At 55.1% G+C, this 27,981-nt stretch overlaps 1 protein-coding gene across 11 annotated transcripts; it reads left to right on the top strand.

Annotated features, from left to right (window-relative positions):
- Positions 1-23: 23 nt before the first annotated feature.
- Positions 24-27,981, top strand: CCR6 (C-C motif chemokine receptor 6). 11 transcript variants are annotated; one of them, XR_006818466.1, is made up of 6 exons: positions 24-207; positions 11,199-11,292; positions 22,626-22,732; positions 22,830-24,295; positions 26,252-26,396; positions 26,504-27,981. XR_006818466.1 is itself a non-coding variant. In XM_046006893.1 (4 exons), the coding sequence occupies exons 3-4, from the start codon at positions 22,724-22,726 to the stop codon at positions 23,946-23,948; spliced, it is 1,128 nt and encodes a 375-aa protein (XP_045862849.1). In that variant the 5' UTR covers positions 24-207; positions 11,199-11,292; positions 22,626-22,723; the 3' UTR covers positions 23,949-26,008. The 11 variants fall into 11 exon arrangements, 9 of the variants coding, with proteins under 9 accessions (XP_045862849.1, XP_045862856.1, XP_045862855.1 ...); XR_006818465.1 differs by having other exon boundaries at positions 22,830-24,823; positions 26,504-27,977; XM_046006893.1 differs by lacking the exons at positions 26,252-26,396; positions 26,504-27,981 and having other exon boundaries at positions 22,830-26,008.

Raw genomic sequence — 27,981 nt, 5'->3', positions numbered from 1 at the left:
GCTCAGAAGGCCGCCGAGCTATGAGCATTAGGCTGTCCACCGCGGGGGGACCCTGGAGAGGCGAAGCCCGCCCGCTGTCTCACGCCGCACCGAGAAGGCCGGGCCGCTTCCACCCGGGAGGAGAGATCTACAGGTTAAAGAAATCTGAATTTTAAGGGGAAAGTTCAGTGGCTGCTCATTTGCGGAACAAAACGCTACTTGTCCTTGGTGAGTTTTTGTTTTGTTTTGGAATTCAGAAAACACCGCACCTGCGCCGTCTCCGTAACTGTTTCAGGCTTTGAAGGTAAAAGCAAACATTGCAGGGCTCGCTTTGAGTCGGGTCTCGACCGATCGCTTATTTGCGCAACTTTGGTCGTGGCTTGGGGATGGAGAAGGACGCAGACTTGTATTGGGCCTGTTAGGAGCTGCACGCTGTTCTAGAGACTTTACGTTTATTTTAGGGAGTCCCGATGGCAGTCCCGGGGGCAGGTGTGGTTCAGGACCAGCACGCAGGATCTGTGTGGGGCTGAGGGATTTGAGTTCGGGTTCGTCCGATTCCGGAGTCTGTGCTCTCCCTATCTCATGAAGGTGTTAAGTACGACCTTCAGGTGCTTGGGACCTGAGGCTGGCGCTTGTACCTTGAAAACCTGTCGCATTGGCAAGGAACCCCGTTTTGAGGACAGTCAGCCGCGTGAGCCATAGCCGTAAGGGAGAGATGCCGATTCTGTAAACCCAAGCCAAACACGGTCTCCCTGGCTCCGCGCGCGCCGTGGGCCCCGGGCTGTGTTCCAGGACGGTGTGCTGGAGCTTCTGCACCTGGATGGTGTGCGGAGCACGTGTGAGGCTGCGGGGGGACGGACTGCCGTGGAAGGGCAGGGAAGGCAGGGGGCAGGGCAGGAGCCAGTCCCGTGCGGACGGAGAAGAGAGCCGGACCGGCCCGGCTGCCGGCGGAGGAGGGGCGGGTGAGCCTGGGGCCCGGTCCGCAGAGGGGGTGAGGCGGGGTGTGAGCGGGCAGCCATGCGTGTGCACCCCAGGGTCTGGTTCAAGAGAGCGCACCAGCTCTGACTCGTGGGAAGGTGTTCTCGTGATAACATCGTCTTCCAGGCGAAAGTGACAAGCGCGTGGCGATGAGTTTCACCGTGCTGTGGGTTCCTGAACTGGTGTCATTTCAAAAACACTGTACTTGTATTGAGATGACAATATGGGGGACGTCTGCTTGAACCAGGCGTTCCGTTTTCTCTTCCTCAATGTTTTAACCCTTCCAAGCCTCCTTCTACCTGGAGGTCTCTTATCTAATAACAGACTCTCCAAGACAAACTGAGAAAGAGGAAGTGAACCCCAAAAGAGACGGCAGCCGAAATAAACACCACAAAGCGCATAGTCTGCACCTTGTGAGTGTTCCTCCCCGGGGAGACCTCGGGTGCACACTCGGAGGTACTCGCTCTCACTTCAGGCGCAGTTCCGAGCGGTGGGCGGCTGGGTTTGCCAGCGCAGAGCTTTCTGGAAGAGGGAAGGTCACCTGCCGGGGTCAGAGGCTGGGAGCAGCGGGCTGACGGGCTGGCTTCTGGCACAAGCTGGGATGGAGAATTCCCAAACACAGATAGGACAGACGATGTGCTCACCCTGGGGTCATTCAGTGTAGACGAGCAAAGGGTCCCGAGTATTTGAGCCATCTCTGGGTGCAGTTTGGGGCGTGGCTGCGGAGGGAAAGGCTGCCCCGGTCGTGGGGGCCACGAAGGGCACGGAGCTGGAGCTGGGCTGGACGACGGCGATCTGACCGGAACTGTTTGAGCAGGAATCTCCTGGATCAGGTCCCTAATCTTAAAATACGATCCGCACGCAGTCAGCCTTAGTTGACAGGTAACGTGGGGTGCGTTTCCAAGAACGAGAGTGGGCAGAGCGCGCACCGGCCGGGGCTCTGCTGTCTCGTCCCACTCTCAGGCGTGATGGCCGCGCACGGGCTTCACCGTCTGAAAAGGATTCCATCCCTGGGGCGACTGAGCGCTTGGGAAAGAAATACTTCCTTTTCACCTTCCAGACTTTGTTTGGGAAGCAGAGCGTGCAGACGGCAGTGGGAAGGAAGAGAGCCGCACGGAGAGGGAACGCAGGTGTCCGAGGCAGGGCAGGCTGGGGAGGGGGGACGAGACGCAAAGAAGCAGCGCGAGGTGACGTGTGGGGGGCTGTGGCCACCCGGGAGCAGGGCGGGGCCGGCGGCTCCGCAGAGGCCCTGGGTGCGGTAGGACCTCATCCAGGAAAGGGTCTCAACTACTCTGAGCGGGGTTCGCCCGCGCGTGGATGTGGGGTGTCCTGGGAGCGGGGTGGGCGCGGTCTCTGGGACCCCCACTGGCACCCTTCCCCCGCGCTGGGCTCCCAGGTCGCACGCTGCTCCCAGCCCCGGGTGGGCTCACTGCTTCCCCCGTCTGAAGTTCCGGGGGCGAGCAACGGTGAGACTCGTGAACCGCAGACTCCGGACCCTTAACCGAGGCTCTGAGACTTCCCGCTCGAGCGCGGTGTTCGCAGGACCCCAGGCCCCAGCCAGCTCTCTGGGTCGGAAGCTGCATTTTCAGCCCCGGAGATCCACAGGCAGCTAGAGGAGCCTCACCCGCGGGGAGCGTGTTGTGTTGAGTGTGTGTGCATGCACAGGGTGTTTGCACTGGGGTGTGTGTATGTGGACGTGTGGGGGGGTGTGGGGGGGTCGTGGGGAGCCGCCTGTGACTGCCCCTCCTGACCTTACCCTTTCTCATTCCTGTAGCGCCTTACCAATCCGCGTGGCTGTTCCCCTTAGAATGACAGTGCAGGCCTGAATCTGGGTCACTGCGGAGCACAGTGAATCAGGGGGGTTCCCAGGCCCTGTGCTGGGCGCCCTCCCCTGTCATGCACGGTGAGGCCGTGAGGACCTGAGGCGCCGCTGTCTTTACAGGCTCAAGGGAGGCGCCGTGAGACTTTACTGTGGGTTTATGTAACACCAGAATCATTGGTGTGGAGGTCCCCTTTTCTCTCCCAGATTTCTTTCCGGGAGATAAACACGTTTTATTAAGCCACTGCCCACTGTTCTGTGTGTCTCATTCAATGAAAACATGATAAATTAAGTCAGTCTTCTTCGGTCTTTTTGCCAGTTTGAGCTTTTTCCGATCCAGTGACCCCAGGTGCAGTGATTTGCCTCTCCCCTCCCCCATGCCCTTCGGCAGCCATGGCTGACACCCGGGCACCCGATGGCCTCTCCAGACGCATGGGTGGCTCTCGAGGTCAGATGCCAGGCCACCATGTCCTTTGAGCTCCCGATCTGGTGGGACAGGGGCTAAGGTGGCCCTTCTGTCATCCTCGTTCTGTAATCTGGTGAAACCCACTGTGCCCTCCTCCAAGGGTTTTGTGATTTTTTTTTTAAGATTTTATTTATTTATTTGTCAGAGAGAGAGTGAAAGCATAAGTAGGGGGAGGAGCAGGAAGAGGGGGAAGCAGGCTCCCCGCTGAGCAGGGACCCCCCCCATGTGGGACTCGATCCCAGGACCCTGGGACCATGAGCTGAGCTGAAGGCAGACACTTAACTGACTGAGCCACCCAGGCGCCCCAAGTTTTGTGATATTTTTGAGTCTGAGAGACCAGTCCCATTGGAAGTTAGTTTTAGAGCTTCTAAGAGCTATTTATTGCCTGTCTCATTCTGTCAAAAATACCGTGTTCTCTGCTTTCCTGTGCAGAGGTGTCCAACATTCCAACACTTTCCTGCATCATTTGAAACAAAATAGCCTTTCGCTGTTCTGGAAACTGACAAAGAAATTGCCATTACAGGAACACTCAGACAGGGAAGATGGTCAGGAGAGATCTCGAGATTTTTTTCCAGCAGTGATATGTGTAATAGTTGCTGTAATAGTGATTTCCCTGTTCTTAGACATTGTTTCATTATGCAAACAATGTATCTCATTGTTCAATGTGCGGAAAGCCCGGAGTCCTTCTCTCTCAACCCCCCAGGCAGCCAGTGCTCGCGTTTGAATGTGTTCCCTTCCAACCTATATTCTGATCAGAGTTTTGTCACAGTTTCGCACTTTTACTTATAAAAACTCTTCATTTTTCACACTTTCTGTGTCTAGAGCATTGTGGTCAGAGTTAGAACTTTAAAGTTAGGACCTCGAACAAAATGTCGTAGAGACGGCTGCTGTCATGAGGCCGACTCGACGCTTTGGAACCTCTCTTTGCCCCATTCCAGAGATCCCTGCGTTGTATAAGGATGATGTTGGTTCAAGTGAGCTCATCCCTGAAACAGTGGCTGTGCGGGGCGTAAGATGTGTCTAGAATGTCCTGCGTGAGGGGTTGTGTGTCCCCATGGCTGAGGAGCTGGGCAGCCGCCTTGCACAAAGCGTCAGGAACACAATTTCAAACCCTCACGCGGGAGGCTGTACCTGTAGGGCTCCTGTAGGAGCTCCTTCTTAGGTCGCCTTCCCGTCCCTAGCTATCACGAACCCCTTGAGCGGGCAAGCCTGATTTCCTCGGAACTCCTCCCCTTCCTGTCTTTTGGCCCAAGTGTCTGTTTGGTACCCCCGAGAGTGAGGCCAGCGAGCGCTTGTCCTATGAGGGGCAGCGCCCTCCCCCTGGGTCCCCGGCCCCTGGTCCAACCAGCCTCCATCCTCCTTTCTTTCTTTCTTTTTTTTTTTTTTTAAAGATTTTATTTATTTATTTATTTATTTATTTGACAGACAGAGATCACAAGCAGGCAGAGAGGCAGGCAGAAAGAGAGGAAGGGAAGCAGGCTCCCTGCTGAGCAGGGAGCCTGATGTGGGGCTTGATCCCAGGACCCTGGGACCATGACCTAAGCCGAAGGCAGAGGTTTTAACCCACTGAGCCACCCAGGCCCCCCTCCATCCTCCTTTCTCAGTGTCTTGCTTTCAGGCCTGTCCTTCTGGGGAAGGAGGCACCCAGCCCCATGAACCATGCCAGAAGGGCTCATCAGTCCCGATCCTCGGTGCCAGGACTTCAGTGACACCCGGGTGACAAGGACCCGGGTGACGAGGACTGTGCTGCTCTCAGCACTGAAATTTCCACCCCCTGGCCAGCCAGCAGGGTCGGCCACCCTGAGCCCGGCAGCCCCATAAGGAGGTCCGGGAGGTCAGTGCTGGGGTGAAAGGCTGAGCCCCGTCCCTGTGGGCTCAGGGGTCCCCTGCTGGTTCACGGGGCCCAGGATCTGCGTCGTCTGCACCGGCGGCCGTGAGGGCGGAGCACCAGAGAACCTGAGTCAGAGGCCTGGAGCTTTGGGTGCTGGGGAGGGCGACGGGGCCGAGGGCAGTGTCTGTCCCCAGATCTGCCGCTGAACCCATGAAGGGGTCCCGGGGTCCCATGTGGGGGTCAGAGGTGCTGCCTGATGACCCTAGGGTGAAGAATGAAGCATTTTAAGAGATTTATTTGAGAGAGAGGAAGAACAGCGGGGGAGGGGCAGAGGGAGAGGAATCCTAAGTAGACTCTGAGCTAAGCCTGTCGCGGGGCTCAATCCCACGACCCTGAGATCACGACCTGACCTGAAACCCAGAATCGGAGGCTCCGCTGACTGCGCCCCCAGGCGCCCGTGAGTCATGGAAGTTTCACCGGCGTCGGCTGCTCTCCGGGCTTCACTCTTTCTCTGAGTCTCTCAGCTGACCTGTCGGCAACACACCGGCCACGGCTGCGGCCTCCTTCCCCGCAGCAGCGTCCGTCCTCCGAGAGCCCTGCCGCCGGCCTCCCGAGGATGCGCGCACTGAGAGCCGTGGGCAAAGGGCGCCTCGGGCTCGGGAGGTCACACGCACTCAGGTTTCAGTCCTCACTTTCCTTTCTCAGCACTTCCTGCCTCGCCTGCCTCAGGATACTATGTGAATTTTTTTTTTTTAAAGATTTACTTATTAATTTGAGAGGGAGGGAGAGAGAGAGAGAGAGAGAGAGAGCAGGCTCCATCCCGGGACCCTGAGATCATGACTCGGGCTGAAGTCACAAGTCGGACGCTAACTGTCATGCAGGCGCCCCAGGAACACTGTGTTAATTCCTCTGGCCACTTCTTTCCGGTCTTTTTTCCTCGCTTCAGTTTGTCCTCCCGCTCCTAAGCGTAAGCACACGTTCCCAGACGGCTGTGCCCCTCTGAGCTCAGCTACAAGCCCTCGGTGCAGAGCGGTGGGGCGAAGGCTGCAGCCGCCGCACTCTCGACGGTCTTGAGCGCACCCTCGTCTTCTAGAAATCTTTCCTCTTTATCTTCTCGGTGAGGAGACAGACCCCAGAGACTGACTTGAAAAACGACTCACATGTGACTGAGACGGATCTAAATTCACGTCAGTAATGACCCGTGACACAGACCTTCATTCCCGCACATTCTGGGCCTGACATGAAACCGATCCCCTTCCCCTCACACACGTCTCTGTAACGCCGCCACAGGAATGTGTTAGAGAGAACTTCCCAGTTCTTAGCTGCCGTCCTCTTGAGATGGAAAAACAGGCATCATTTTAACTCCTTCTTTGTCTTGTTTCTTACCGATTTTTCACACTATCCCCCAAACGTGTGAACTTTGGGATCAGAGGACATGACTTTGAGCCTTAGCACTTCAACTTACTAAGCGTATACATTTGAGGAAGTTGCTTTATTTCTCGGAGTTTCAGTTTGACACACCAACACTACCTTGTTGTGAGGGTTAATGACACAGAATAAGGGAAATGTCAAGGTATGAACCCAAAGCACCTGCCCGCTGGCCTTTAGACCACCAGCGACGCCTCCCTCCCCTCTGTGACTCCCTCGTGGTATCACATCTTCTCCAGTCAGTTCTGTGAACTTGTTCCCAGTCACTCCACGACCCGCAAAGCTCCCCTGCTGTCCCGTGCTTCTATCGGTTCTCACGTTCCAGTCCATGTCTGTGCCTTCCGTGCTGGTGCTGTTTGCCTCCATACCTCCTTCTCCCTGGCCGAGTGCCAGCCCCTCCTTTGTCGCCAAGACTGCTCGGACTGGTGCAGTGGCTAGAAGCACACACTCCTTCCCTCCTCTGAAGGCTCCACCTCTCAACAATGTCTTCTCAGTGATGAAGCATGTTCAGCCTTGCCAACACGGCAGCGTAGCTAACACCAGGGATTGTCCTCTGTTTTCCAGCTGTGCAAGTTTCTTAAAGTCAGGAAATAAACTGCCCCACATATCTGTACATAGTATCATGCATGGTAGTTATCTAGAAATATGAACTTACAGGAGGCAGATTAGGTTGGAGTGACTTTTATGAGTACAATTTTCAGACCAGATAATTGAGGACGTAGAGTCAAAACTCTGCAGGCCCAGAGCTAGAGCAGGCCGTGAACACGAAGGCTATAGAGCTTGAAATCTTTGTAAATTCTAAAATTTGAGATGTCAGCAAAGCTGATAATTCCCCCTGTAAAATGCACTTTTATCCTAACTGGGGAGTTTGCTGACATAATTTGCTGAGTAGCATTTTCTTAATTCTATATGGAAGAAAAGAGGTAGATCCAAACAGTGTGGCAGGGGTCCAAGCCACTGCGGAGTCTGAGATCCGATTTCCGGGGGATCCCACTCCTACCTTTCCAGCAACATCACAATTTTAGATTTCTCATCCCCCCTCCCTGTCCCCCCATGTCCAGCACCTGTTCTAACTGCTGCCTTTCTCTGGAATGGTGGTTTGTCTGCCTGCCTGCCTTCCTCCTTCCTCCCTTCTTTCCTCCTTCCCTTCCTCTCTCTTTCCCTTCCTTTCTCTTTTTCTTCCCGTCTTCCTTCCTTCCTTCCTTCCTTTCTTTTTCTCCCTCCCTCTCTCCCTTCCATCATTCCTAAGAAATGTATGTTTTATTTTGATTTTAAAACATTTTTCTTGCATCTTTATGATTTCAGAGGAGGTCTAGCATGCGTGAGGAAAAGTAGAATCATTCCTGTTATCTCTTTGCTGGCAAACCACCTGCGGTTGTGGCTTAAAATAATGATTAATTTTTATTGTTGTTGTCATTATTATTATTATTATTATTATCTCTTGTGGCTCTGGGGGTTGACCGGGCCCAGCTGGGTGCTTCCGGAGCAGTTCCAGTCAGAGGGCGGCTGGTACCAGAGTCACCTGAAGGCTCTAGTGGGCCGCTTGGTGTCCCACTGGCCTGGCTGGCGGCAGGGGTCCCCGCGGGAGCTCTCTGCCAGACCGCCTACACCCAGCCTCTCCTTGTGCGGTTTCCGCTGGGTTCCAGAAGGAAGCATGCACCCCAGGAGGCCCCGTGTGCAGCCTCAGAAATCCCGGATCACGACTTCTCCTCTATTCTTCCGGTCAGGCAAGTCGCCGGGTCCTATCTAGATTCAAGAAGATGGAAACTGGATCTTACTCCCCCTGCGAGCAGCACACCGCATCAGGAGTAGAAGAGTGGAAAGTGGCCGTTTCCTCGCTGCCACTATCACAAGACGTGCACAGAGCACCAAGGTCAGCTGGGTCGCAGCCACCCGGCTCACTGGCCGCTGGAGCAAGGCTCAGGCGTGTTCTGGAAACAGTGCCCGTGACTGTTCCGCACCTGCTCGCGGCTAGCGGGATCGTTAGAGCAGCGGGGGCCCAGGGCCTGCGGGGGCTGCCGAAGGGGCGTCCAGGTTGCAGCCTCAGGCCCCTCGGTGGACCTGATGGTCTGGGTGTCAATTGTCTTATTGAAAGGATCCGTAAAGCTTATTGAATCCTTTGTCTTCCTGTGCGAAAAAAGTTCAAGGCAATCTGTGAGGAAGTCCATTTGACTGAAAAACTTTCTTCACACAATTGTTGCTTGAAATCACGGACATTTTTTAGAATTTTGTAATGTTTTTAATTTAAGAAATTGTTTATTGGTAATTACACACATTTCCCAAGTACCTGCTTTTCCTTTTAACCTTTTCCGTCTTGCGGGAGCCGAGGCGGATTCCCGGACACGAGTCGGCGGCCAGAGCCTCCCCTGGGCGCCACGTTTTCAGCGTCCGTGGCCGAAAGGGCTCGTGCTCGGCCCAGGGCCGGACCAGCGCTTCGAACCAGGAGCCACTGGGAAGCTCGGGCCAGTGCAGCACCCTGGATGCACCCCACGCTGCGAAGCGGGTCCTCCAGGACACGCGATCGTCTACGAACTGCGGCCGGCCCCGGGCTGAGCGCTCCTCCCGCGCGGCCGGGCTCCAGGCGGGGAGATGGTGCCTGTGGACGCGCCGCCCGGACCGTGTCTCTCCATGTCTGTGAGCTGAGCGGCGCTGGTTCAAACGTGAGGACGGTCGCCTGGTGGGGGGCTCGGTACAGGCCTGTTTGTAGAGGGATGAGCACACAGCGGCTCTGAGCTTCCAAGGATGGTGTCTGGCTTGGATTTGCCGACAGAACCGAAGGGATATTGGGGCAAAGATCGCCGCGAGCACCAGGCCCGACGGTGAGCCCCAGAGCGCGGCCAGCGGCGGTGGCGACAGGAGAGCGGGGACTGCCCCGCTCCCCGGCTTCTCCGAGAGGCGCACGATGGCTCTTTCCTCAACTTGCCCCTTCCCCAGTTTCTGCTTTTGGGGTGGTGTTTCTTTGCAAAATCAGGTCTGTTTTTCTGTCTTTTTTCTTTTTTTTAGGCAGACCGAGTCGAGGGCTATAATTGCCCCGAGAGGGCTCACTTCCCCACCTGCCCGCCCAAGGAGACCATCAAAGGGGATGTTTGTGGGACTCAGTAGAGAGCACAGGATGCGCGCGTCCCCAATTCCCCAGGGGGCCTGTGTCTTCCTCTGTGAGGCCTTTGGGGCCCCCAGAAGGCAGCCCTTCCAGCAGCTTCCACCCACAGCAAGAAGCAGAACCTCGGAGGTTGGGGGAGGCGGTGGGGGGATGAGGTAAGGGAGGGAAGAAGGGCAAGAACGAGCTCCTTCCCCCGACCGTCGCCGCAGGGCAGGGACAGTGAGGGAAGTCACACGGAGGTGTTCCTCCCGCACAGAGGGGACGGGCTCGCTGCGTTGATGGACATCTTACGCTCTGTCCAAGAGCAGCATCTCCTGGTGCGGAGGGACTTGTATTCAGAAGGACTTTTGTCAGGTAGGGACAAAGGCAGTGGGGGTCCCCGTGACCAGAAGACCTGTGAGTGGCTCAGAATCAAAGAGGAAAAGGCTTTTCTTCCACGGAGAAAGGGGAAGAAAGAGGACAAACAGACTGTTTGGGGGTGTGCGGAGGACAACCGGACGAAGGGAACGGTCTGTTCTGCGAGGAAAAGCCGCTGTCATGGTCAGCCAGTTTCCGAGAGAAGCTGACAAGGGGCCAGGCTCCACGTTTCATGCTCACCCGGGCGCGGGGACAGGCGGGGTTCGGGGACGACAGGCAGGCGTGAGGGCTGACTGGCGTCCGTGCAGGACACGCAGGGTGAGTCCCGGTGAGCTCGGAGGAGGCGGAGCCGGCAGCCCGAGCCGGTCTGGTCCTGGCTCGCAGGGCTCTCTGGGTCCCTTTGCTACAAAACCTTTGGTGCTTCCTGAGACTCGAGTCTCAGCGGCGCTCTGTGCTGAGCAGCACCTTCCTGATTCCGGAGCTCTTTCTCGTGTTCGCTATTTCTTTTTTGCTGTTTTTTAAATCACTCACCCCTACAAATGAGTTCCCCAAGCTACCTCTAACTTGCTACCTCTAACGACAGCGCGCTCAGCTCTGTCCCCTGCCAGCTCATAAAGGTCACGTGCCCAGCTTCTCGGGACGTGTCTTTACGCCCCAGTCACACAGCAGCTCACACGCGATGGGCGCTGTTCTCCCTGCTCCATGGGGACCGACCCGTGTTCCCAGGACACGCTGAGGCAGGAGCCACACGGCCGTTGTCTGACACAGGAAGGAACTAGGGCGTCCCCGCAGGGTCAGGAACTGACCTGTGGGTGCACAGATTTTGGGGGAAATCCAGGCGCAGGGGCTCCGGGAGCTGCCCTAACCACAGCCGCATGTACCCGTTCCCAGACTCATCTGCGCCTTCCCAGGCACTGTGCAAAGTGTCCTTGCTCACGGGAGATGAGCTGGCCCCGGGGGCGGGGGGGGGAGTTTGAGCACAAACTGTGGCCACGAGTGAAAAGCAGCTCGAGGTCACCACAAGGAGCATGGCCACCCAGGTGTCCCGCCTCCTGGGCTCCCCCTCGGGTGGGACTCGGCTTCCCGGGAGTCACGTGATCATCTGGGGCCCCGCAGGACACACAGGGTTAACCTTCTGCATGTGGGCCAATAGGCGGTACTTTTCAGTAGGAAGTGGCAGTTCAGCAAATTTGCGTTTGGCCGGTTCTGCCTCTCACCGTTTTCTCTTCATGGCTATTAGGAATCGCATCTTGTCAAGAGAGTCCCAGTGGCGACGAGAAGCAACACCGGGAGGCCTAACGGGACGGTGCCCGTCGGGTCACGGCGTTTCTAAGGTGAGCACGGCCAAGCCCCTCGCTTCTTTCAAAGCATCTTCTTCCTTCGACACCCTCGCCTGGCGGCATCAGGAATCCCAGGACACTGGCTGGTGAGTGTGCGGAACTCGATAGAACAGTCTTGGTTTTGCAGACGTCGTCTTTCTGGCTTTAGGAACAGGACTGTGCTTTCAAAAATCTCCTCGTTGCCTCCAAGTGCACAGTGAGTGATTTATCCCAACTGCCTTGCTCTCGAGCGTGGGGCACGGTCTGGGCACTGCTTCTTCAGACAGTGAAATACCCGCAGGGCAGCAGTCTTGAGTGAGATGCAGTCATTTATTTAACATACAACGTCTGGAGAGCAGAAAACTAAGCTAAGAAATGTTTTGAAACCAAGGCCTGATGTGATCTGTGCAATGGAAGATAGTGGGGGGCATTCTGGGGGGGCATTCTGGGCAGCTGGGGACTGAGTCGGAAGGAGCTTGTAAGGTGTTAAGAGAAGTTGATGGGGCGGAAATTTTTATGAGATTCAGGGGAATACAGAAAAACTCTGGTAATGGCTGCAAATGCCATAATGATTAGGAAGTGAGTGTCTCATGACCACGGAAGTGTGCGCGATGGTCTTGGAGAGGGTCTGCTCCAGATCCCCCCCAAAGACTGCCCTGTAGCAGAAACAGAAACAGAGATTGTGGAGATCAGCCCTGGAAAGAGATAAACGCAAGGTCTGCGTTAGAGCTTTTCTTAAAATGAGGAAAGTAGGATTTCTGCAAACAAAAAAGAAAATGTAAAAGTGAGCTTCCAAAGAAGCAGAAAAACCAAAAGAAAAAAAAAATTACAAACCTATAGACAAATCACTGGAAAAAACCTCCCAGCTTCTGTCCTGCCTGGTTCTGTGTGAGAGCGAAGGGAGCCGGCCCGGACTTTCAGCTTGGCTGTTGCTCATCTATGTGCCCATGACTCAGGTTCGCTGAGAAAACGTACATTTATTGAGTACCTACACTTGCAGATGGGAGATTCTGCTATCAATTAAAGGGTTTTAAAGTATACATACTATCTGAGCTCCCTGGGTGTCTACAGGCCTCCAGGAAGACCCCGTGAAGACCAAGTGGGTTAGAGCGAACAGCCCCTCTGCTCCTCCATCTGAAAAATGGGTACAGGGTCTACCTTCAAGGGTTTTGTTAAGAGACAAGAGATATGGAGCAGTGTCCCTGGTGTCCGTGTGCAGTCGTGACTATGCCCCCACTGTGGCACACCGGTGCTCTCACACACGCACATGCGTATACACACACGTGCACACACCGACACACAAACATGCCCTCACACAACGCACACTTGAACACACGTGTACACGCAAACACACGCGCACAACACACGCACACACAGCCTTGGCCGGAAGACCAGGCATGGAAGTCAGTGTGCTGACGCCCCTTCTGCTTTTCCAGACCTCGTCTCTTCTCTAGGGGCGCCTACTTCCCGTTTGCGGCCCCTCCGCCTGCCGCCACCCACTCCTGGTCCCCACAGAGCGTGACCGGCCTGAGCGTGTGTCAGTTAGCCGGTCCCAGCTAGGATGCTTGCTGCTGAGAACCTGAAATGTGTCCCTCCTGCCTCTGTCAGGTGACTAAGGAACTCCCAAGGCCCCCAGAGTCAAAGGACAGAGGTGCAGTGGGATATTCCTCCGCGGGGGGCGCTTGCACGGGGGACGTGGCCCGCCGCCTGCCTTCTCCACGATGGCGCGTCGGCTGCCGCCCTCTCCTTGGCTTCCAGGGCTGGTCTGGCTTTTAGGGCACAGAGTATCAGATTTCTGGTTTTATACAGACTTATTTATTTGAGGGAGATAGAGAGAGACTCTCAGGCAGGCTCTGGGCTGAGTGCGGAGCCCCGACAAGGGGCTGGACCCCATGACCCTGAGATCATGACCTGAGCTAAAACCAAGAGTTGGACGCCCAAGGGCCCACGCCTCTCCAACACCCCGTTCGTTTCATGACGAACGTCATGACTCAGTCAATGACCCGTTAGTTTCTGGGACTCTTTTGCATGTGGTATCTAACAAAAATCCTGCAGGAAGTCGCTCTCTTACTGCAATAACATATACATTAACATTTTCAAAAAAAAAAAAACAAAAAAACCCACTATTTTTTAAAAATGTGACTCTCATTGAGTAACACTGAATTTTTCTTAAAGGAACACCTTGCAAAGGTCTCCTGAGATTTAACTTATCGTCATGAGCCTCTAAAACAGAAAGGGGAGCCCCATAAAGGTGTATCTTTTAATGAAAGTTCATGTCTGAGCACGCCCATGAGAAGGGAGCGACTCAGGAGTCAGTCCCAGGCTCTAACCTGAGCGGGGGTCTGGGAGGTGGTTACTGTTCGTGCAAGCAGGCGCTGAAGCGAGGAAACCGCTAGGAAGCTGCTGGGTCAGTGTCCAAGAGGGGGACGCGGGCAGCGGCATTTCCCAAACCTATCAACCACAGAGCCATCTCCCTCCCACTTCTCCCTTCTTTCCACCCACAGCCTTCCTGGGAACCACGTTCAGAGGCTGGTCCAGTCCAGCGCTCTGGTCCCTTGACCACACATGAATACGGGTGAGAGTAACGTGGACTGTGTGTGGACCCCAAGAGCTGAGTGGTCAAAGCAGACATCCACAGGACCCACGGCTCTCGCCAATGTCCCATTTTTCTAACGATGCAGAAGACGCAGGGAGCACCAGGCACATTCCCGGAGGAGCCCAAACGGTTCGCCACGGCTCACCGAAAGCGGGTTTTTGGTTAACATGAGGCGTTGTGGGAAGTGTGTGTGAAAACATGTCACAAAGGTCCCCAGTTGATACCCACCCATCCTGCGAAGAGAAGGCTTCCCTGGGTGTCTAGCTCCCATCCTCCCGTGGACAGAGCTCGTAGTCTGTCGAACCCCGTTCATGTGTAGTCAGAAATGTGGGTAACACGTATAGTCTGCTCAAAAGCTCATTTAGATGTCTCGACGGGGCCCCCCAGGTTTCTGTCTTTGATAAATGCCATTAGTGTATTTCCAAGGAGGGCTGGTCCGGGTTCATGGTCCCTGGAGCCCCAGCTAGAAGGCGGAGGGGCAGCCTGCTGTAAGCCTTCCTTTCCAGAGAGTTCTACCGCCAGAAATGCTGACCGAGTGGGTCCGGGCAGCCCTCGCCACCTCATTTTCAGGGAGGACTCACCAGCCAGTGCTCGACAGAGACGCATCTCCAGGGAGCCCGTGTCTCGCCCAGCGGCCCAGCCGTCCTTCTGATGTTAGGCCACGGTCTGTCTGTGTAACCTCCGCTCGTGGGAGTGCAGGGCGAGCCCCTCTTTCACGTGACAGCCTGCAGGTTACTGATGACTTCATTCTGCCCGAGCCTCGTGTCTCCAGGCCACGTGACCGGCGCTGGTACACGCAATGGGCAGTCGCTTCTCCCCGCCTGGCCATGGGGCCTCACCTGATTCCCGTCGCTCACGTTACCCATCACGCAATCAAAATCGCCGCGTCAGTCTGACCGGAGCAGGGTCGGTGGAAGGCTCACCTACCTCACCCGAAAGCCCAGAGTTTCACTGATTTGACCTAAAAAGCAAGCAAATTAATTTCAGCAGGACGCGTTTAGGGAGCAGAGTTTTCGTTTTCTACTGCTGTCATCACAAAGTCACTCCGACCATGCAGAGCGAGAACGGACAGCTCTGCGGGTCAGGCGTCCGGCCGGGTCCCACCAGGCTGGGGGGCTGTTGGCAGGGCACCCAGGACCCACGTGAGCAATCCAGGGGCGTCTCCCCATCGCAAGGTTCAAATGCTTAGTCCCGTTTGGCATGGGAAGGCATGTTTCCCCAGGCTCTGGGGACGAGGCATGGGGATCTCTGGGGCCCTGCTTCTGCTAACTGCATGCACTGACCCTGTCTGTGGGGGCAGAGTGTCTGCTAGTGAGTTTGCAAGCAACGTGTCTGTCGGGAGCGCGCGAGCCGCACGTGTTTGAGGGGCAGCGCGACGTCGATGACCGCACCTTCCGTAGTGGCGCGGAGCTCATGCTGCGCACACCCCGCCGTCTCGGTGGAATGACGGCCACGTAAGACTCTTCCCGTTGCTCCCGCTGCCAAACTTTCATTTCCTTCCTGCGTAACTGACCACTGAACCCAAGCGCAGAACCTCTGATTCTCCCCACGGAATTTCACCCTGTGACACGCGGCGGCTGTTTGTTCTGTCCGAGTTCTTCCACGCGGATTCCGGCGTCCAGTTTCATAATTCTCGTCTCGGGCGTCGTGTTCTTGCGTCCTCTGCTTGTGTCGCTCACAGTCATAAAAACGGCGGGAGCGCTGCCTGGTGCCCGGGAGGGTCTTCCGCTGGGCAGTCGCCCACCCGCCTGCGGTTCCCTGCATCGCCCTGCACGGCGCGAGGACTGGCGGACAGTAGGTGTCACCGTGGACTCGCCGCGTGCACCCGGCCTCCCTGCCCCGCAGGCTCCCCCTGAGCACTCAGTGCTCCCACCCTGGCCCCCCTGCCCCCGTGCCCTTCCTAACCCCTGCCAGGCTCCTGCGGCACCGGCCCAGGGCGCGGACCTTCTCCCCGCCGCCCCGGGCGCGTTCTGGGGCTCCTCCGCCGTCCGTTCTCCGGGACTCCGCGGGCTTCCGTCTCGGACCTGGGCGTCCCGCTTTCCGCATCTCCCTCGGTGCCGTGCACGGTGGGCTGCGCGGGAGACCCCAGGGACCCCGGGAGGGGGGGCGAGAGCCTGTGAGGGGCCGAGGCTCAGGCAGGCAGTGGCCCTGGGACCCTGAGGCGGCTGCGGGGCTCCGGGCAGGAAGGCTCCTCACCGCAGAGCCAGGCGGGACAGAGCAGCGTTTCTAGGCACCGCGTCATGGTTTCCTCCCAGAGGACTTGACTTCCTCCCGGGGACGATTCCGAACAGTTCGTCCCACAGAGTCTCTTCACCGCGACTGGTTCCGGACCAGTGTTCGTATTCCCGGCCGTGGCAGAGATGGGGACTTTGGAAATACTCGAATTTCAAGGATGGACAAGTTACGTTTTAAACTTGGTTGAGCCCTGGCGCGCTTCTGTGTGATCTGCTGCCTTCGAAGTAAGAGCCGGCCGAGTGCTGTGACAGCGAGGAGGCTGGAGAGGGAGAGGACGCGGGGGAGACCAGCTTCAAACCCAAGGTGGGGCAAGGCCTTCCTTGTCCCGAAGCTTCTCGGCTGTGGGTTTGTCGCTCAGCGAGAACGGACGTGTCCCCGGCGGTGGCCACCAACCCTGGTAGATAAGACAGTCCATCCCCCCCGCCCTTCAGTGAAGGTCAAAAATGTCTTCCTGGCTTTCCCATCTCAATGTTTGTAACAAAGAAGTTCAGAACGTGTTTCTCCAAAAGGCGACATTTGCTCCCCAGGACCCGAGGTGATTTACTTGCACAAAACACGTATGGGCTTCCTCAGGGCTTGTGGTGGCCCAGATGCCAGTATGTCACCAGCACGGTTTCCTCAACACACGTTGCATGGGTCTGTGGTGACGGTGGTGGTTGGGGGCACGCTGAATCATTTCCAGTCACACGAGTGACTGGCGTCCACGGAAACGCGATGATGGTATTTTCTATCGAGAACACTGATTCTTAACCACAACAGCATCGAATTCGCCGCCGCCCAGATCTGTAGACTGTTCACACGGCACAGGGCAAACAAGCCCCCGTGCCCCCGACCCGGCCCCAGCACCCCGCTCCCCCTGCGCCAGGGCGGACACTGGCCACAAGCCGGCCACTTGGACCCTGGGCCTCCCGGGGCGGCCACTGGCCTGCACGGTTTTACAACGGTCGGTTTGCCAGAGGCTCCGGGCTGCGGCTCACGTGTGACTCATCTTTGTGCCCCGTGTCATCCTCTGCAGATAGCCCATAAACGTTCTTGAGCAGAATTAAACATGATTTCAGAAGACATTATAGGTCAGGGTGTGGTTGAAGAAGCCATTTTTCTGAAGCGGCGTTCCCGCTGGGGTTCCCGCCGGGCACCGAGTTGGGAGCGCACGAGGATGTCCCTTTCACGGCTGCCCTGCTGCCAGCCCTCATGGCCACCAGCCTCCGCGTGGTCCGAGCGTCGTCGGGTCTCCCCACCCCCGTATGGCCCCGTATGGCCCCCCTCGGCTTGGCACGCCGGCCGTCCCCTCTGTGATCACGCACCCGGCCACGGCTCCCACCGAGCACCCCTCCAGCAGCTCCGCGGCCTCCTGCCATGTCCCCCCACGTCCCCTGGTCAGTGCTTTCCCTACTCCCGCGGCTGCCTCAAGCCCTGTCTTGCTCGCAGACCTGTCACACGCCCCTCCCTCCCCGGGGGGACCCTGACCTCCAGCACCTGTTGTGATAACCAGCATGTTTGTCTGGACCTTGTGCAGCCACTGGATTCGCTCTCTTGGGGATTAATTTATGTACAATGACTGTCACCAGCCTGAAGTGTCTGATTCAGTGGGTCTTGACAAATGCCCAGCATGATCACGATCCTGACAGGGGACACTCTGTCACCGCAGAAAGGCCCTGTGCCCCCTTCAGCCAGTCTCTTCTCCTCCCTGAGGCGCGGCTGTCCTGGACCTGACGTTCACCACTCTTGCTTTGCCTTTTCTAGAATTTCACGTAAATGGAATAATGCCGTGCCTGGTCTTTATGTCTGGATTCCTCACCCAGCCAAATGCCTCTGCGATCCCCGCCCCTGACTGGCGCGTACATCAGGACTCTGCTCCTCTTGCTTGGGGGCAGTGATCTGTGATACGGAGATGGTACAGTTTCCTCATCTGTCCTCCTGTGGAGGGAAGCCTCTGTTTTTCCAGTGCAGGGCTGTCACAGAGAAACTGCTGTGAACACTCAAGTACTAGTCTTTCATTTTCATGTCTCTTGGCTAAAAACGTAAGAGTCAGCTGTTGGTTTATGTGGCAAGTGCGTGTTTAGCGTTATAGGACATCGCCCCGTGGTCTTCTCGGTGTGGCCGTGCGACTGCTTGGCTATCCCCCACGTCTCCATCCCTGCCTCCTGTCTGATCTGCCCCTGACTGTCAGCCATTGAGTGGGTGAGAAACAGTATCTCATTGCACTTTTCATTTGCATTTCCCTGATGACTAATCACATCGAAAAAGTTTTCTCGTACAGAATTGCCACCCCTGTATTTCCTTTGGTGAACTCACATTTTTTGCCTGTTCCTTCTTGACGTTCAATTATAAGAGTTCTTTGGATATTCTGGATACGATCCATGATCACATACAAGTTCACAAAAAATGTTTTCCCGTTCCATGATCTGTTTTTACTTTTCTCAAGTGTCTTTCAAAAAGCAGAAGTTTTAAATTCTGATCAATTACAAAAATTTTTGAAAAGATTTTATTTATTTATTTGACAGAGAGTGTGTTTGCATGCACACAAGCAGGGGGAGAGGCAGAGGGAGAGGGAGAAGCGGGCTTCCTGCCAAGTAGGGAGCCCGATGCGGGGCTCGATCTCAGGACCCTGGGATCATGACCTGAGCCGAAGGCAAACACTTAACTGACTGAGCCACCCAGGCGCCCCTTAAATTCTGATCAATTTCAATTTATCAATTTTCTATTTCATTTTTTTTACAGCTCATGCATTTTGCAGCTTAGATGAGACATCTACCGTTTCCAAGGGCACAAAGATTTTCTCTTCTGTTTTCCTTGGATGTCTTATGGTTTGGCTCTCACATTTAGATCTATAATTTGTTGAGGGTTTTTTGTTGTTGTTTATAGCATGAAGAAAAGAAAAGATCGACTTCTTATGCATGAATACCTTGTTGGCCCTGCGCCGTTTATTGAAAAGACTGTTTTTCCCTCTGGAATTACCTTGGCCCCTTCGTTAAGAATCTGTTGGCCATGGACGTGTGGGCCTAGTTCTGGACTCTGTTCTGTCCGTTGATTTCTGCATCTCTCCTGTTTCCAACACCATGTTGCCATGATTCCTGTGGCTTCATAGTGTGTCCTGAAACCGGATAGCAGGAATCTTGGAATTCTGTCTTCTTTTTCAAGATGGTTTTGGCTCTTCTCGGTCCCTTGGATTTCTATATAAATTGTAGGATCAGCCGGTCATTTTTTTCCAGAAACCCTGCCACCGTTTTGATTTGGATCTGTGGTGTCTGTGGATCAGTTTGGAGAGAACCCACATCTCACTATTGGATTATTTAATCCTGAACCTGATGCACTTCTCCTGTAACCTAGATCTTAATTTCAGCAATGTTTTATAGCCTTCGGCATAGAGGTCTTGTAACGATGTAAGATGTCCTCATCAGTATTTGACTTCATGGTTTTTGATGCGATTATAATTTTTTTCTCAGTCCCGATTGCCAAATGCTCCAAGTATTGCTAGGGCATTGGATGACAATTGATTTGCATATGTTAATCCTCATCAGTGCTTTTTCAATGTTATATGTTCTGTCTTTCATCTACAGAACATTTATTTGGGTCTTTTTAATATTTTTTGTCACTTTCTTCATTGTATGGTGCTTACCTCTACCCTCCAGGGCATCTGCATCAGCGGAGAGTCGTTACCAACTTTTTCTGTTATCTCAGTCATTCTTGTTTCTTTGTGTCAATTATGGGTCCTATTTCCCTGTTTCTTCAAATGTCTGTGTCATGGTCAGGGTGAGAGGCTGTAGCAGATTTCCACAGATAGGGTAGCTTGAACAGGAGGCCTTTATCTCTTATGGTTCCGGAGTCTGGGAAGTCCCAGATCCAGGTGACCCAGAGCCAGTGTCTGGTGAGGACGCCCCTGGTTCAGTCTTCAGGAGGAGAGGGAGCAGACAGAGGAAGCAAGCTGTCTCTTCTCGTAAGAACATGAATCCCATTCATGAGTGGTGGTGGGGGGTCACAACTTCGAAATGCCCCCACCTTAGGGATTAGGCTTCAGCATATGAATTTTGGGGACATGTGCACATTCAGACTCCAGCGGTCTAGAAATTTTTGTTTGGATGCCTGACATGAATTTTACACGACGGAAGGCTGCATCTCATGGCATGTCTTTAAGTGACTTGGGGCTTTGCTGTGGGATGTAGTGATGTTACTGGAATCAGACGGGCCATCTGAGACTTTCTTTCAAGCTTTGCTGCGGCAGGCCAGAGTGGCAGTCACTGTGGGCGATTCTAGCAGTTTCACTCCTGCACTGGAGCTGTTCTGAGGCTGCTCTCCCATCCCCTGCGACTTAGAAGGTGCTGTTATGCCTTCTGTGGGAAAGAACTCTTTCTAGCCTGCCAGGGCTTTGAGGATTTCTTGGTCTCTCCTTTCTCACACTCTTCGTGCACCGCTTCCTCTCAGGGACACCTCTCTGCAGCTCCCCTTTCTCTGTGTGTAGCTCCCTCCTCTCCCGCACCTCATCTTGCCCTGACCTCCCAGAACTCTGATCCCTGTGTCCTCAGTGAGGTCCCCGTTCCCTGTTCAGCTTGTCCCCATGCTCTGCACTTGGAAACTGCTTTCGTGAGAGCTGGGAGCTTCCCAGAGCTCAGGTCACGCTCACTTCTCCTGTTCTCTTCTGGTCAGGGACCACAGTCTTGGGACATCAGTTGCCCAACAGTCTGAAAACTGTTATTTCATGTATTTTCCAGGTGTTTCTGTTTGTTTCATGCAGTAGGGCACATTTGGTTTCCGTGACTCCGTCATGGCCGGCAGAATAAATCTAACAGTCCTGTTTGATTGACATGTCCCATCGGTACTCAGATGGATGTGCTCGTCTCCTGCATGCTTTTGCCACACCAAGCCTTTACGTTGTGGTTTTTCTGCATGCCCTGAAGCCCTCGGGGAGAATGCACAGCTGTAGGTCACTGCCGATGTGCACAGATAACCCCCCTGCCCCGCCCCTAGCGTCACGTCTAGAGCAATGGCTGAGAGGCGGCAAAGACTTGCTTCCAAAGTGACGGCTCCGGGCGTCAGGGAGGAACCTGGGTTTGGGCCCCCTGACCCGTGACTGCGTAAACAACACAAGGAGAATCAAGTGATGTGGGAAGTGTGTTCAGAGAGTCCTCAGGCTGAGGTCTGGGTCATACTGACTTCCTCCCCCAGATGTCCGGTAGTGATGCTGACCACACAGCCGAGGACCGAGTGGTATAGCACGATCGTGTCTGCCTGTGTACCCGAGGCTTGTCATTCCGTGCTCCTCCTCCTCCTTGCTGTCTGAGCCCTTCCTTCCGGGCCCCCAGCTCGGTCCTGACTCATCTCGGGGGGACTTCTTTTTTTTTTTTTTTTAAAGATTTTACCTATTTATTTGACAGACGGAAACCACAGAGAAGCAGGCAGAGAGAGAGGAGAAAGCAGGCTCCCCGCTGAGCAGAGAGCCCGATACGGGGCTCGATCCCAGGACCCTGGGACCATGACCTGAGCCGAAGGCAGAGGCTTTAACCCACTGAGCCACCCAGGTGCCCCTTGGGGGGACTTCTTGAGTCCGGTCCTGTGCGTTGTCCCTCTGGGCATTCCCAGCACATCACCTGCTGCGTGCAACTCGGTTGGTGACTGTCACCTTGAACCAGTGGGCTCGGCCTCCCGTGGAGGCGCAAACACTCAGCCCTCACCTTTCCTTTCCACCTGCTCACCTTCTCTGCCATTCCTTTGCCGGCCCCACGCCCGTTCTCCAAGGACCGAGGGAGCCTGCCCTCTGACCATCTCTAACCTTTCTGCCCGCAGGCTGGTTTCTGACAATTAGGATGGGTCTGCCTGGCAGACTGGTGCTTGTTAGTGCAAGGGCATGAGGGCAATCCCTGTGTCTTGTAAGAGACGTATATGTACGTTGCTACTGCCCTTCAAGCCAGGGGATCCTATTCTGTGTACCTTGAGAATGGCTCTCACGTTCAAACCTGAAAAAACTCTACGAGAGGTTCTCACACGCCCAGCTGCGTGGAAGCCGTGGACTCATACTCTACACTATTTACCAGGCAAGGGCTGGGACTCGCAAGTATTCTGGACGCCAGCCACAGTCCCGCAGATTTTGTTCACCGGAATCCTGCTGAGTGTCACTGAATTGCATTTTGCACCAAGATTTCTGTGCCGACTGGAATCTGTGCTTTTGCCGGCATCTCCCTTCTTTATGCCATCGATCAGGGCGTGACAGATGTTGCCAAGACAGCCACGTCCGGCCGAGCCCGTTCACATGTGAAGTTGTCCGTGTCGCCCTCAAGCCACCAGGGCAGGTTCTAGTTGTTGGGACAGAGACTGCAGGATCTGCAGAGTCTAAAATACTTTACTATCTGGTCCTTTGCAGAAAGAGGCTGCCCACCCTTGTTCTAAAGGACTATTTTCCTGCAAAATAGCATGCCATGTACTCTTTGTGGCCAAGGGAAACAGAACGCCAGCCACGTAACTGTCGGGCTCCCTGGGAATGCTTGTCTCAATCACAGCGTGTCTTGCTTTCTTTCCTCCTTAGACTCACATCCCCCATTATCTCCGCTGGCGAGCCAGAGGGCCTGACCGTCCATCCCCTTCCGCCCACGCCCGCCCCTCCTGCCGAGAACAAGCACCGCGATGAGTGGGGTGAGCGTATTTTATTTTGGCCGGAAGTGTCGTGTCGGTGGGTCGCGGCTCCCCGCAGGTCACACGACAGCTAACTCTCTCTTCGTTCACCTTCCAGGAGGCGATGAATTTCAGCGCCGGCTTCACCTTCAACGAGGACTATTTTGGGTCGGGTAACAGTTCGGATTACTCAGCGGACGGTGACAGCTTCCTGTGCTCCCTGCAGGACGTCCGGAGCTTCTCTGGCCTCTTCGTGCCCGTGGCCTACTCCCTGATCTGTGTCTTTGGCCTCCTGGGCAACGTCTTGGTGGTGGTCACCTTTGCTTTTTACAAGAAGGCCAAGTCCATGACGGACGTGTATCTCTTGAATATGGCCATCGCGGACATCCTGTTCGTCCTCACCCTCCCGTTCTGGGCCGTGAGCCACGCCACGGGCGAGTGGGTGTTCAGCAACGCCACATGCAAGCTGATGAAGGGCGTCTACGCCGTCAACTTCAACTGCGGGATGCTGCTCCTGGCGTGCGTCAGCGTGGACCGCTACGTCGCCATCGTGCAGGCCACCAAGTCCTTCCGGCTGCGGGCCCGCACGCTGGCGCACCGCAGGGCCATCTGCCTGCTGGTGTGGGCGGCGTCGGTGCTCATCTCCGTCTGGACCTTCGTGTTCAACCAGAAGTACCACGTGCAGGGCAGCACCGTGTGCGAGCCCCGCTACCACGAGGGCTCTGACCCCGTCAAGTGGAAGCTCCTGGTGCTGGGCCTCCAGCTCCTCTTCGGCTTCTCCATCCCGCTGGTGTTCATGATCTGCTGCTACGCGCTCATCGTCAGGACCCTGGTGCAGGCCCAGAACTCCAAGCGGCACAAGGCCATCCGCGTGATCATCGCGGTGGTGCTGGTGTTCCTGGCTTGTCAGATCCCCCACAACATGGTGCTCCTGGTGACGGCCACGCAGCTGGGCAGGATGAACCGCTCCTGCCATGGCCAGAAGCTGCTGGCCTACGCCACCAACATCACCGAGGTCCTGGCCTTCCTGCACTGCTGTCTCAACCCCGTGCTCTATGCCTTCATCGGACAGAAGTTTAGGAGCTACTTTCTGAAGATCGTCAAGGACCTGTGGTGCGTGCGACGGCGGCAGAAGGCTCCGGGCTTCTCCTGCTCCAGGCTTTACTCGGAAACCTTCGTCTCCAGGCAGAACAGTGAGACCGTGGACAATGAGAATGCCTCGTCCTTCACCATGTGAGTGGCCCAGAGCAGGCCCGAGGTCTGGGGGACTGTGGACATGGACTCGGGGTCGCCGGGGGTCCCCTGCGGTTGGCCTTCCCCAAAACTGACCCCCGGGACTACAGATCAGACATTTTCGGGAATATTCGTGAAGCATCTCCCGAGCACGACCTCTCCTGATCACAGCAAAACGCACAGGGTTGGGAAACCCAAGATGGAAAAAAATCACGAGAGAGTCCTTGCACCTCATCTTCGGCAGAAGGCGAAACATTCCACCCAATGTTTCCACGGTGAAGTGGCGTGGGGAGATGGACGGCGGCTGGATGAGCACGGGTGTCCATCATCACCGAGGATAAGGAAGACGAGGTGGGAACAGGCCATCGGGAAAGGGCATGGGAAAGGGCATGCTTGCTCTCTTTCCCCAGGAAAGTGTTCTCTGTGGTGGCCGATTCTCCGAAAGTCGGAGCTCCACGAAGCCGCACTCGAACGGCGCACATTCAACACACAGAGGGCTCCGCGACTGTTGTCACACAAGTCACAGTGAACCTGGGGGCCCCGGTGCAGTTTAGAATGTAAGGTGTTTAAATCACCTTCTTTTAAAAAGCACAAGGAAGCTTCCCCGAGACGATACCCAAAGTGCTTTGGTCCCACGTCCATGGAAGCGGAAGCAGCCCCTGGAGCCAAGGGCATCAGGGGCCACAGGGAGCTGGGCTCCTTCCCTCTCTGCTGCTGGCTTTGGTTTTACCCAAAGTCTGAGGCTGATCATGGAATCTGATGTTAACAACTCTCTTCAACGTCTGGAAAGTTCCTAGGACTCAAGCTTTGAGAGTGCTTTGTAAACATATGAACACGAGTAGAAAAAAACATTACAAAAACGCAGGCGTGCGTTAGAAGGTACTGACGTGAGTTACAAAGATGCTGACGTGTATAACCCGGAGAAACTGTTACTGAAACTTTCTGTCGTTCTCATGAGCGTGACGCGCACCTCTGTATGAAATTCAAATGCTAACTTAGGATTCCAAGTCTGTATGTCTCAAACATTGTTTCGGCTTTGCAAAATGAAGCTCTTTGGTGCGTGAAGTAGGAACGGTTTTCCAGGATCAGGGATCTGACTCGGGCACTGAGGCGTTCCGAGGTCGGCCGTCCTCTCAGGCTGGAAGAGGGGGTCCCGCACTCAGAGCCCGGCGGCCTACTTGCATGACCCTTGCGGGTCCCTGATGTTCTCAGAGGATGTAGGGAGAGAAGTTTGTGTTTCCAAGCAGGAAATAGCTCGCTTACTGTGACACGGCTGGAAATCAGCTCTTCTGTGTAATTTGAATTTTCAGATAGGTGAAGCTTCTTTATGCAACAGTCCATTTAATTTCAGCCGTACTGAATAAAAGCGTTTCTAATGTAGGATGCACTTCATTTTGTCCAGTATCATCGTTTCTTGCTGTCTGGTGCGATGACACGTCAGTGCCCTTGGGAGACTCAGGGCTGTGTGGGTTTTGGCCCGTGATTAAGGGGCTCCAGGTGGCTCTAAAACAGTTCTGGTTCCTTCTTTTCATCGGTTTCCCAGATCTCTTCCCAGCGTCCGGCTCGGACTGGACCTTGCTTGTGCCTGCCGGTGACCTGTGCTCTGCCCTTTGCAGACCCCATTCCACTGTGTTCTCTGGTCAGAGCTGTCTTCCCAGGGGCAGTGACTCAGGACTTATCAGTCTGTTATTACTAAATTAATTGTATACATGGGCCTGCCTTTTTCACACACTCACGTGTGTATTCAAATACGATCACAACGATTTGTGCTGACCAGAAGACGATTTCTCTCGGTTCCTCGTACAAAGTAGTTGATCAATTATTTTTGGATAAATGAGATTTCCTATACTCCGTACATCTCGACAAAGGTGAAAATTTGGGCATCGTGTCACCAGCAGATGGCAGGTGTTTAACTGTGACCTCGCGCACTGCACTCTTAGTTGCTTCCGAACAGACAGGCTAGTTTTACAATGAAGCCAGAAAAGTGGAGTATTTTCAAATCCCTTTAAGATTTCTGACATCGTGCGCAAAGTCCAGGAACTCTTGGCAGTGTAGGCATGGAGAATCTGGTCTAAATGACTACGGAGCAGATGTTAATTATGTATTAGTGTCTTAGTTTGGGAAGGCACCCTGATGAGGTACCCCAGACCCAGGGCTGGTACCATAGACGCTCACTGTCTTGCAGTCCCGGAGCCTGGAAATCTGAGGTCCAGGTGTGGGCAGGGGTGGGCAGGTGTGGCCTCTCTCTGGGTGTGCGGACAGCCTCGGTCTCCCTGTGTGCTCACTGGGTCTTCCCTCTCTGCTCAGCTGTGTGTGTGTGTCCCGACCTGCTTATCTCATAAGGACGCCCGTCACCCACCCATATGACCTCATTTGACAGTCATCAGCTCGGTGAAGGCTCCTCTCCAAATACAGTCCCGGGCGGAGGAACAGAAGGCCAGGACACCAGCATGTGAGTTCGGGGGACACAATCCAGCCCATAACCACGTTTTCTGCAGGGAGAGTAACTTTTCATATTAAAGTTAATTTCAAATACTTGAGAGTTTTTTTTTTTTCCAGGTAGTTTCTTCCTTTCGAATAAGGCATCCTCCCAATATCCATTTCCACCCGTTTCTCAGATTTTCGGATGCACACCCCCGCCGAAGGAAAGCGAGAAAAGACAGACCACGCCCACTCTTGAACCTGAGTGGTGACTGAGCCCCAGCACCCGCCCACCCCTGGGGGCAGCACTTTCTCTGGGGAGGGCTCAGCGCCCTGATTTTAGAAGCCGGTCGGCTGGGTTCCAGGCTCAGGCTCCGCGGCTGTGCGGTGGGAGTTTCCACAAACCTGCCTCCTCCGGGGGTGCGGGGTGGCGGCAGCTGTGGCGGGAGAAGGCGCTGGTTGTGGTGCCCGTGGGACCCTATTCTACACACCCCCCATGTGTGCAAGCAGGGCGCTCCTGCTTCTGAGGTCAGCGTGGCCTCTGCTGTTGGGGATTCTGGGATATCTTGTTACGGTGCCTCCCAAACTACGCTAAGACACAATTAGCATAAAGTCCGCAGTCATGTAGGCTCCCTTCTGACTCCAGGTAGACAATCCAAGAGGGTCGGGAGGATGATATTGTCCTCAACTCTCGCTGTCCTCTTGGTGTAAAGGAGCTGCTCTAGCTCCTTCCATCACATTTCCATCCCAGCCAACAGAAAAAGGAAAAGGGGAAAGCAGGTGGCAGGTGGCCTAGTGTTTCATGGGACAATCTGAAAGTTGTGGAAATCACTTCTTTCCAAACTGTTGGCCTTTGCTTAGCTATGGGGCTACTAGTAGGTAGAAGAAAGCTGGGAAAAGTCCTCGACTGGCTGGCTGTGCGCCCACCTCCCTGGAAAAACCGTGAACACACAGTAATTCTGTTGCTATGCGAGACAGGGGCAGGGACGCCGGAAGAGGACCTTCTGGGGAGCAGGGGCAGCCGGACAGTTCGCTTGAAGGAAGAAGGGACAGAGGCTGGGCTTCCCGCAGCCACGGCGGGAGTCAGAGCGCAGGGAGAGGCAGGGTCTCCGCTGAGGCCCCCGGTGAGGACGAGGACCAGAGCCCAGCAGGTTCTCTCCCACATCCCATGGAGGATCCCCCGGGCATCCGCGCTCTCAGTCCACCGGCTCAGAGCACTGGATTTGGAAAGAGGGTTACTGTTCGAATAACGGCTTTTCATTCCTCTGCCTCCTCCTGAGAGAGTAACTGGGTTGAGTTCGATGTGAGACTTCGGGATCCTTTTCCTGAGCCTGTAGGCAGGGGAACCTGCCAGGACTGAGGCGGGAGGGAGATGGCAGGGCTGTGGCCCGCTCTTCGGCGGGGCGCTGCCGCCCCCTGGTGGCCACATGTGGCATCTGCAGGCCCGCGCAGTCAGGACCCTTTGCCGGGTTTCAGGCAGGTGCAGTGAGCCTTTCAAGTTTACGCTCAACAAACAGATAATCACAGATAATCTGCCCATCAAAAAATGGGCAGAAGATATGAACAGACACTTCTCCAATGAAGACATACAAATGGCTATCAGACACATGAAAAAA

The sequence above is a fragment of the Meles meles genome, chromosome 5 (genome assembly GCF_922984935.1).
Source record: "Meles meles chromosome 5, mMelMel3.1 paternal haplotype, whole genome shotgun sequence".
Lineage (NCBI taxonomy): Eukaryota > Metazoa > Chordata > Mammalia > Carnivora > Mustelidae > Meles > Meles meles.
This window is presented reverse-complemented; position numbering and strand designations above follow the sequence as displayed.